Source organism: Geotrypetes seraphini, chromosome 14 (assembly GCF_902459505.1).
Source record: "Geotrypetes seraphini chromosome 14, aGeoSer1.1, whole genome shotgun sequence".
NCBI lineage: Eukaryota > Metazoa > Chordata > Amphibia > Gymnophiona > Dermophiidae > Geotrypetes > Geotrypetes seraphini.
In genome coordinates this window covers 63,836,635-63,847,614 of record NC_047097.1, presented here as the reverse complement: position 1 = coordinate 63,847,614, position 10,980 = coordinate 63,836,635, and the positions used below count along the sequence as shown (strand labels likewise).

General features: G+C 45.8%; 1 protein-coding gene across 1 annotated transcript in view; it reads right to left on the bottom strand.

Moving 5' to 3' along the window:
- Nucleotides 1–7,662: 7,662 nt before the first annotated feature.
- The window catches only part of HAPLN3 (hyaluronan and proteoglycan link protein 3), a 28,828-nt gene continuing 25,510 nt past the window's right edge, over nt 7,663–10,980 (bottom strand). Inside the window, exon 5 of the mRNA XM_033920893.1 lies at nt 7,663–8,329. Coding sequence (XP_033776784.1) covers nt 8,043–8,329 — 287 coding nt within the window. The 3' untranslated portion in view covers nt 7,663–8,042. The remainder of the gene's footprint in view (nt 8,330–10,980) is intronic.

The window sequence follows — 10,980 nt, the reverse complement described above, 5'->3', positions numbered from 1 at the left end:
CTGCTACTGCCAAGCAGTAGAGAATTTTTCTTCATTGAATGTAGGCCTTAACTCTGTCTGCCATTTTAAATAGAAGCTCAAGAAAGGAGCACCCAATCCTAACTGCGATTCCCAGGAAACCTCATGGGCAGCCTTAGTCACAAATTTTTCAACTGACTGCTCGGGGGGGGGGGGGTCAATTCTGAAACTGGCCATCTACCAGAGGTGGTACACGACAAATCCGTGCATGACAATTCCACCCCGACAAAAGCGCACAGACAAGTGCGTGCACGACAATCGTGCCCTGTATGACAAACCCAAGGCCGTTTCGGGTTTTGGCTATGACAAACCTAAGTCCGGTCCGGGTTTTGCCACAGGGATAAGGTAGTAATACACTATACACCTATGCAAGAGAGCTGACCAAGTAGAATCACAGACTACAGAGCTAGCTGACTACTGCTCAGACATTGAAGTGGAGTCAGAAGAGGCAGGGCAGGAAAAGGTTAAGCTTGAAAGCTGCACATGGGATAAACCTGTCCCAAAGCCTGCCAGGAGATTACTACCTTTCCAGCAGCCTTTCCATGGAAGAGTCAAGGCTGGAAAGGAACCTGCACTTAGTCAGATGGAACAAGCCTGTGTGTGGAAGGTCCTTCCCCCACCTAGGCTAAGGGGGAGTGTCTCTCCACAGCTTAAAACGAGGCAGTGTAGAACACTAGGAAGGGAAGCAGAGTGGAGGAAAACCGGAGAGAGGAAACCTGGGGAGAGTCAGCTACTCTCTCTCCACCTAGAGGAGTCTGATAATACAGACTTGCATATGATAGAGGCAGAGGAGCTTGCTTCTGCCTCTGAGAGTTGGGAAGAAAACCCAGGGGAAGCAATGGGCATGCAGGAAAGTCTGGTAGGACTTTCCCATGGATACTGAAATGCAGTGAGAGATATGTGTTGTGGCTTTGCCTACAATCTCTGACCTCCAGAGAAGACAGTGTTTGTTTTTGAAGGGGATTTGTATTTCTCTCCTTTTATATTGAACATTAAGTTTGTGCCTGAGAGCTTTAATTTTGAGCCTAACAAATGTTTGGAGGTATTTTCCTGTTAGTTGCTAGGCTGAGCCAGGTACGTTCCTTCCCCACAGCTGTGCATAATTGATCACAGTAACGTCTCAGCAGGGAAACGTTCTGAAAGCCCTGCACGTTCCCAGAGCCAAGGCTATCCAAAAGAAAACTTCTCCACAGACTTGGTTGTGCTAAGTTTTCCTTATAAAACCTGTGCAAGCGAGTGTTATGCCTACTTACAGAACAACAGTTTGTTTGGGGAAACGTTGAGCTGGAGAGAAACCATGTGACATGCTGGTCTGTTTAGTTGCTCAGTTTTGTTTGGAGTTTTTTTTTTTTTCTTTTCTGGGCTTTACATGCCCATGAACTGGCACAGCTGCTGGAGCATAAGCAGCTTAGTAAATGTTCTAAACTGATGTTCTTAAACTACCTGCTCTGGTGAAGAGGACAGTGTATCAGAATACTGAGGAAGTCCAGAGGTAGGGGACTGAATGATAAGGCTTTACTTACAAAACCTGGACACTGGATTTGAGGGTTTTGCCTGATTGAGAAGCTTATGTTTGCCAAAGGTGAATGATTGTTTGTTTTGAAACTGCTGAGCTGAAGCCTATCCTTTTGCTTGGTGAAACCAGTAGCCATAATAAAGCTAAGATTTAATGCATTCTGACTTGGACTCTTCCCTTGCATGCCCTTATTAGGCTGATAAGAAGCCAGGCAAAGTCCTGAAGGGTCCCTTGGTGGTAAGGGACACACCGGGCCAGAGAACTTTGCCACGATCCCGGGGGCTCGCAACGCAGCTCAAGAGTGCGGGTGTGACACCTGTAAAATTGCAGCCCGTGACTGAATCTGCCATAAGTGGATATCTGGAAGGCCCTGATTTGCTCAGGCTCCTCAGGCCCCGTCCCTTGGGAGGGGCCTGAGGCGCCTCAAGCCCCTCCCAAGGGATGGGGCATGAGGAGCCTGAGCAAATCAGAGCCTTCCAGATATCCAGTTACATAAAGGGTTCCCATAATCATGATGTAAACCTTACCCAAACACTAGATAGGAAGTGAATATTTTAAGTGTAGTGGGGGGTCAACCCCCTCAAAAAAGAGGGTTACTTCATAACCCTCAAAAAACCAAAATAGTATCCACCATCAGGGCGCGTTTGACGGGTCACCCCCCCCCCCCATTCAGTGTGCGCATTTGTCATGTGTGCAATTGTCAGAGCGCATTTGTCAGGGAGCGCATTTGATGGGTCACCACCAGAGGTGGACTGGCCATTGGGACAACAGGGCAGTGTGCAAGGACCCACAGCATTAGGGGGCCCATTGGTAGGTGGTTGGGAGCCCATGACACTTAGGGCCAGATTCTATAAACGGTCCCCTAGTTAGGCACCGTTAGGTGCCCTAAATGCAGAAGCCTAGTGACGCCTAACGAAAATCAATGTGCAACCCAAATTGTTTCAATTAGCTTAATTGACCACACCAATGAAGTTAACTGTTTTAAAAAATGATCAATTAAGAGTTCCGCACGGAACTCAGTAGCGCCTAGCAACACCGAAGTCGAGGAACCCTCCAACGTTTAACAACTCCTACCTGAAAAGAAGGGGAGGAGAGTAGACATGGTTGACCAATGGCTTAGCGAGGGTAGGAGGTGCCTAGGGTGTTGGTGCCTCCCCCGCACCGTCCCCTGTCCCCTCCCCCTGTTCCTTCTGTGCCCCCCAGGCTATACTCACCTCCCCCCCTTACCTCTTTAAATCATGCATGAGCAGCTTCTTTGGCCTGCTGCTTGCGCCAGCATAGGCTCTCTCTCTATGATGTCATTTCCACAACCCGGAAGTGATTTCAAGAAGGAGCCAAACCGGCGCGAGCAGCAGGCCAGAGTAGTCGCTCACACTGGCGAAGATATAAAGAGGTATGGGGGTGGGGAAGGGAAGGCGTGAGCATGGTGTGGGGGACGGGAGAGGTGATGGCACCCCCATCAAGGCGGCACCTGGGGCAGTCCACCGCCCCCTGCCAGGCCACCTCTTACTATGCCATTGTGGTTGACTTAGGCGCTTGTTAATTAGGCCCAGTAAAGCCTGGCCTAAAGTAGCAGCACCTAGTGACGTCAAAGTCTTTAAGTGGTGCTTAGCATTTGACTGACAACCACGATTGTCATACCATCAGTTAAAAGGACAAAATGGGAGTCGACATCTCTCAAATTTAATTTTTCGTTGGTTTTACAATTTTATAATTTCGATTATAATGTGCCATGGAAAACATTTGCTCTGTTTTAGTGTGCTAGAGCAAAAAAAAAAAAAAAAAGTTTGAGAGACACAGCACTAAGGGATTGGGACGCGTATACCGCCATTTTGTAGTCTTACATCCACACTCAAAGCGGTTTATATACTTCGAACATTCTCCCTATCTGTCCCAGTAGGCTCACAATCTGTCTAATGTAAACATGCAGCGAGTGGGGGAAAATGACAGATTTCTTGAGAGAACTCTCTCTTTTCAGGCTGCTAAATTGAACGGTTGGCTTGGGAAAATGATGCCAGGAGCTTCCTCCTATCTTGATTTTAGAAAATTTATTGAAGACCCCATTATCTGATGAATTTGTATCCTAATGGTATTCTGTCGTCTTTTTCAAAATTTTATGCATTTCTTCTGATGTATTTCCATTTTAAATTGTATTCTTCGCTGTATGATCAGTTTTCATTTGTTGTGACCGCCTGGGACCATTCCTGGTTAGGCGGTATATAAAAAAAATAAAATTATTATTATTTAAACCCTACGGCACTGGTCAGATTGGTGCAGATCCCAAAGCACCTTCCGACCCAGCTGTAGTATTCCGTAACCAGCAGACCACAGACGGGAGGAGTGTGTGGCGCGGCGGTTGGATCTACAGCCTCAGCAACCTGGGGTTGTGGGTTCAAACCCCACGCTGCTCCTTGTGACCCTGGGCAAGTCACTTAATTCTCCCCTGCCCCAGGTACGTTAGATAGATTGTGAGCCCACCGGGACAGAGAGGGAAAATGCTTGAGTGCCTGATTGTAAAAACCGCTTAGATAACCTCGATAGGCGGTATATAAAATCCTAATAAAACTTGAAACATATGCGGGGATTTTACCCAGGAAAATTATGCTCTTGGCTTCTGGTCTTCATTGCAACAAGCTCATTTTTAAATTCTCAGCATTATATAATGCCACCAAAGATTCTGGGTTTTGTAAATCAGAGAAGGGAGTTTGATTTACCCTTCATGACATTAGGCATGCAGCTTGCAGGACGTGTCGTACCACTGATATCCAGCACAGAAAGGGACAGAGCTAGGGTCACCGGATTTTGCATCTGGAAAAAGAGGACGCGTGGTCCCATTCTGTCCCCCCGAGGCCCACTCCTAACGCCCCTGGCACTGCCCCATTCCTCCCCCCCTCCCCCCAACCCCATACAAGCAGCAGGCCTGAGAAACTGCTCCTACAGGAGAAGATTTACAGAGGTGCCAGAGCGAGGGGGGCGCAAGCTGGGCAGGGCAGAGAGGTACCAGCGTCCCTACCAAGATGCACCCACTATAGTCTTTCCCAACTCTCTTACTAAGCCACAGCCAGATCTAACTGGTAGAAAGTACTTTTCTCAGTCAACATACAATTAAGCTGTGAAATCGGCTGCTGGGCCAAGCCAAGGTGATTGTACAGCAAGAAAAATTGTAATTGCATTAGATATTCACCATCTTTTTTATTAAAAAAACAAACAAACAACCCACCTCAAATTAGCTTCATTTCCAAAAACAGCCATACACGAGACTGGGGAGATTTACTTTTGTTGGTGGAACAATGATTCTTAGCAGGGATGCAAAGGTCATACAACATCATGTCATTTAAGTTCCCAAGTTTCTTGCAGGATTATTAATTTTGTTTGGATTCTTTAAAAAAGCTTTCTTCATTTCAGAGGGCAAAGTTGTCAAAAGGGCAAATGGTTGCTCATCACTGCGCCCGACTGGGGTAACATTGAGAAACGGTAAGTACGTTTGAGAACATGGAGGGGCGGATCTGAATTTGGGAGTTTCCCTTTTTAGTTCAGATTTAAACCGTGGAAAATGTTTAAAACAAATACACATCCTTAATTCTAAGCACAAAGCAAAAGCAACACGGAGTGAATTATCAAGAAGAAAGAGACTGTCCGAGTGGCAAAGTCAATGAGGTCAAAGCCCAGACCTGAATCCAGTGGCTGTAGTACGGGTGAGCAGCAACCGGGGTGGTGGTGCCCCTCTCCAAACCCCCCTTCTCTTTCCCCGTGCCTTTTTATCATCTCTGGCGTGAGAAGCATACTGCCCACGTCGGTGTGCCCTTTGACGTCACGTCCTAGGGGTGGGTTCCGCAAGTGACGTCAGAGAGCGCCGATGCAGACACGGGCAGCAACCTCAAGTCGGAAAAGTTAAAAATGTACCGGGGGAAAGGGGAGGAGAGGAACTGAAAAGTTATTCCACACTTGTCTTGACACTTTTTGTTTCATTTCATATCACTGAAAAGAAAAGTGTGGACTACGTCCTACGTTTCATGGCTCCACATCATTCTCTTCTTGGCTGGGCTGAGAACCTTTCAGCGGCCCCTCCTCCTATTGTGATGTCATAGTGCCTCCTTCCACCAATGCCTAAGAGCCAGCCTCTTCGGTGATGTCACGATGGTTTGGTTTCCCTACACTTGTGCCCATTTACCAGCTGCATTTGCCTCATTGAAAATGAAAAGTTTTAAGAAAAGTGTGGAATAACGTGTAAGTTTCAAGGCTCCACGTCATTCTCTTCTTGCTTGGGCTGAGAACTTCTCAGCGGCCCCTCACAGAGACTGAAGTATCAGAAAAGTGAAAAATAAAGCAAGTTACGAGAAGGAATACAAGGCAAAATCTGTGAAAGCAAATGAGATTTTAGTCTGTGAGACTTCTGCCTTTCCTGATTCCTAGAACAATTTTTCTTCAATACCCTCTGATAAAAACAGAAATGAAAAGGCTTTATTTTTTTTTTTTTTTTTCCTTTTCACTTCTGTCCTCTCATCTGAACACCTCTTAAGAATGTTTATGTGAAACTGGGCTCTTTATAAATGGTTTGAAGCATATTTAACGAAGGCAGAATAATGAGCAAATTGTCGGCAAAAGATTCTAAACTTGTTGCACTTAATGCGAGTCGGCATTAAAGTCAAACCATGCATTTCTTACACCAAATCCCCGAGACTGGTGATAACAGAACAGTGACTCCACATAATCTGAAAGACATAATGAGACTCTTACAGATCGTAAAGGAAGCTCATGGCTGATTCGAAGCCGAATTGCAAACCTACACAAAAAGGAAGCCCCTTGTGTTTTCCCCGCGATCTGTTCATGACTCCGAGGCCCTATCCCTGGTAAAAAGTTCCAGCGATAAATTGCAACCTCAGTTGGAATGAACCGACCCCGCGGTGAATTTCAAGCTGTCAGCAAAGAACACTGGAAGCTACGTTTTTGTCCCTCAGAGACCTTCACATACTATGTGGTAACGTCGTGTGGACCAAGTTCTGCATAGGGTGGCGCAAAAAATAAGCACCGACTTGAATCGCACTTAGAGCAATTTTACAAAAGGGTATGCGCGCCTCATCGAATCAAACTAAGCACCAGCGCGTCAAATCACTTTTACGCGCACCCATTTGGGCCAAGGAAAGCCCGGCCTAACTACCAGCGCCTAACTTGTGCGCGCATCAGGCATAGTCTGGGACAGTAAACGTAAATCTTAGGAACGACCGTGCTCCTCCCCTGGTCACACCCCCTTGTCCGATTCATGTACTAGAACCGTCATGTAGCGCTTTACAAAATACACCGACCAACCCCCTCTTTTACTGAGGTGCGCTAAGCGACTAGCACGTGCTAAACGCTAACGCATCCATAGACTAACACGCACACATTAGCGTTTAGCGCCCGCTAATCGGTTAGCGCACCTTAGTAAAAGAGGACCCAAGTTGTGCACGTAGCTTTTAACGAATGCCAGTTAGCGTCAATTATGAGGCATTAATTGCCAATTATCAGCGCCGATAAGGCTCGCTGAACAATTAAATTGTGCACGCAAACTGTGCGCACTAATTTGCACACACAACATAGGGCACCATGTTCATAATTTTTTTTGGGGGGGAGGGGCGGGGTGCCTGTAGAACAAATTTAAAATAGCAGTACAAGAAGCGAGACCTGTGTTTCAGTACAATAGCCACAATGTAACTGGCTCAAGGAAACTCGTAGCGGTACAGAACTTCCCGATCCCATCCTCCTCTGTGAGAGATGGTGGTTAAGCCTAGGCCATCTTCAAAACTGTACGTTCTAGGGTCCCTGAATTAATTTTTCCCTTTTATCTCTTTTTTTTTTTTTTTTTTAAACCCCACCCTAAAGAATTAGTGCCCAGCATTGCCATGCTGTGTGCCCCCTCACTCTTCCCCACCGCTTGTGCTCCTCCCCTGCCTCTCCCCCCCCCCCTGCATTGCTCTTGAAATGTTCACCGGCACGAGCATCATCTTCCACCTGCTGCTCGCTCCGGCCTCAACTCCCTTCTGATGCCACTTCCTGGTCCCGCAACCAGGAAGTGACATCAGAAGGAAGCCGAAGTCGGCACAAGCAACAAGTGGAAGATGCCCGCGCCAGCAAACATTTAAAGAGGCGTGCAAGGGGGCGGAGAGGAGGAAAGGCGCAGGCGCTCCCCGGGAAGTCAGTGCCCAGGGCGTCCGCCCCCCTGCCCCCAGAGAGTAACTAATCCCAAATATCCAGGATTATATTATAGCATGCTTCAGTTTTTAAGAGAGAATAAATATGAAACACAGGTGTGCAAAATAATTTGGATCACATGTCACTTAATGAATGCAACTAGAGCTAAAAATGAAATCCCTTATTGCAACATAGCTCCTGCGAGTTCCACTCATTCCTTTCTTCACCCATCTATGATGTCCTTTTAGAGGGACAGACAGCATCCAAATGTTCTTGTGTGTGCTAGATATTAAAGCAAGAGGGAAGGAGCGGGGGACAATGTGTTATACAAAGAAAGCTTTTAACTCATCTTATAGCAAAAAACGCCATACGTGCTTTTAGTTTTGTCTGGGAAACCAAAGCTCCTGACCCCAGGCTCAGGCGGGCCACATTTGAGACGGGGAAAAGCAATTGGGTATCGGACACTGGCATCCGCCAGCCAGCCGGCATTACAGCTATCGAAGTCCAAGAACCTCCAAGCAGCAAACAGCTGGCCCACCTTGGCAATTGTGCTTTCGTCCTCTTGGCAAGCTGCTTTGGCCTCTTCAAAGTTTAACTTCTTAGGGTGGTTCAGATAGTAAACCTTTCCTTTAAAAAAGGGAGGAGACAGGAGATGAATCATCCTAATGAGCTCCCTATAAACCAACACTTCTTTAGAAAACAGTAATCCTATTTATTTAGATATTTAAATGTTACTCATCTTCCAATTCTGAATGGCCTTCATATAAACATACATAGTAAAAAAAAAAGCAGTGAATGAAAGTGACAAGACAAACAAAACAATAAAAAAATAAAAACTAACATGAAAGCACACAAATAAAATAAACCAATAATCATCATAAAAATAACAATATTTAGGTCAGGGGTGCCCAAACTTTTTGGGCTTGCGAGTTACTTTTCAAATGACCAAACCAAAATGATCTACCAACAATAAAATTTAAAAAACCCACAAAGCACATTGTACGCAGAGAAAATGTTAATTATCATTCATATTCCAGGGTTTTTTCAACGAGGTCAAGGCAGATGACTCTCTGCAATGTCACCTCAGTAACAACCATACAAAAATAGACAAATATACCCCCCTCCCTTTTTACTAAACCACGATAGCAGTTTTTAGCGCAGGGAGCTGCGCTGAATGCCCAGCGCTGCTCTCGACGCTCATAGGCTCCCTGTGCTAAAAACCTCTATTGCGGTTTAGTAAAAAGGGAGGGGGGTATATTTGTCTATTTTTGTATGGTTGTTACTATTTTTGTTCTTGTTGTCCAGGGTCCGATATTTTTCTCATAAAAATCCAAGCTTTGAGAAGCAGACAATGCCAAGTACACTTTTGTTTTAAAAATACATCCTTTTTCAGCATCAGCCAACTGCAACCCCTAATGACACATTCTGTTTTCAGAGATTACAACTGACCTTGCATTATTTTGGGATAACTTTTTCTGTTTAATTTCCTTGGGCTGAAAGTGAATTGATTTGGAGGTATAGGAAGGTGTAACCTGATTTTGGGGTATTCAGGACAGCAGATCTTTTTGTGGCTAGTGATCTGGAATTAGATTTTTAACTATTTTCAAAGATCTGGTTGCGCTCCAGCTGACTTATTAAAGTTTCAACATGACTGGAAAAAAAAAAAAAAAAAAGGGAGCCATAGTGCAAAATATAGGCAGCAGATATAAAATCTCAAAACAGACACATTTTGATCACTAAATTGAAAATAAAATCATTTTTCCTACCTTTGTTGTCTGGTAATTTCATCAGTCTCTGGTTGCATTTTATTCTTCCGACTGTGCAGCCAATATTTCTTCCCTTCTTTCAGCCTCCAGTATGCTTCCTCTCCTCCAGACCTTATTCTCTCCCCCAACAGAATTGACGTCAGGGAGCGGAACGCTGGTCAGCGCGAGGCTTCTGCAGGGAGCGCTTGGGGCAGCGGTGGGGGACGTCGGGGAGAGGAAGGCTGATCGGCCCGGTAGATCGGGATGGCAACACGAGTCTATCATAGAGCCCGGGAAGGGTTCCATGATCGACTCGCGTTGCCTTCCCGATCTATCGGTCGATCGCGATCGACGTATTGGGCACCCCTGATTTAGGTTATTTAGAAGCGTCTAAGGGCTCCTTTTGCAAAACCACAGTAGCGATTCCCAGCACAGCATTAGGTATAACTTGTACTGGAAACCTTGCATCGTAAGGACAACCATAGCAAATGGTAACCAGTTAGGATAAAAACTTGTATCATAAACTTGGACAGAAATTATCTATGTTAAACCTGTAACGTATTCGGAGCTCCTTGGGGGACAAACTTGAAAACAAATAAAATAAATAAATAGAGACAAAGCCCATATGAATTATTTATTTATTTAATTAAATTCATTTTCGAGCCCGTTGTCCCCAAAGAGCTCAGAATGGGCTACAGGCTGACATATACTGTTAACGCGGCATCCCGCAAACTTTGGTCGAGCCGCGGCACACTAAACATAGTGGCGGCGGCTCGAGGCATCCGTATGTGGCGCGGACGTCACTGTGATGGCATGGGTGAAGGCCCTCCAGACAGGCTCCGAGTCGCCAGCGGGGGGGGTGCCAGCGGGGAAGGGGCACGGAGAGGAGAGGCTCAAGCTGATTGCCTAAAGCAGTGGTTCCCAACCCTGTCCTGGAGGAACACCAGGCCAATTGGGTTTTCAGGCTAGCTCTAATGAATATGCATGAAGCAAATTTGCATGCCTATCACTTCCATCATATGCAAATCTCTCTCATGCATATTCATTAGGGCTAGCCTGAAAACCCGATTGGCCTGATGTTCCTCCAGGACAGGGTTGGGAATCACTGGCCTAAAGGACATGCCTCTCCTCCTCCCCAGTGTGTCACAGTACACCTGAAATCTCAGGAGACACACTGAGTTAACGGGTTAAAATTTGCCATAGTCACAGTACAAGTATTACTTGATAAAGAGCCAATATTTTTAAAGTACATTTACGGGGCTTAACATTGCATGGTCTTTGCTACATAGGAATCGCTACCACAGCTTTGGAAACGGGAGCCCTAACTGAAATGCATCTGTGTATATTTCTGACGAGAGGGCGTGAGGCCCATCTGGCGACACTACTTTGAATTCTCCAAAGCCAGGACTTAGGAGAATAGACTCTCCTTTCGATGAATAACACTTTTCAGAAGCCGAAGAATACAAGGACCCAAGGCAAACTCTTGTACAAAAATTCCTCAAATCTTAGTCTTGCAAACTTTTTTTTGAGCCA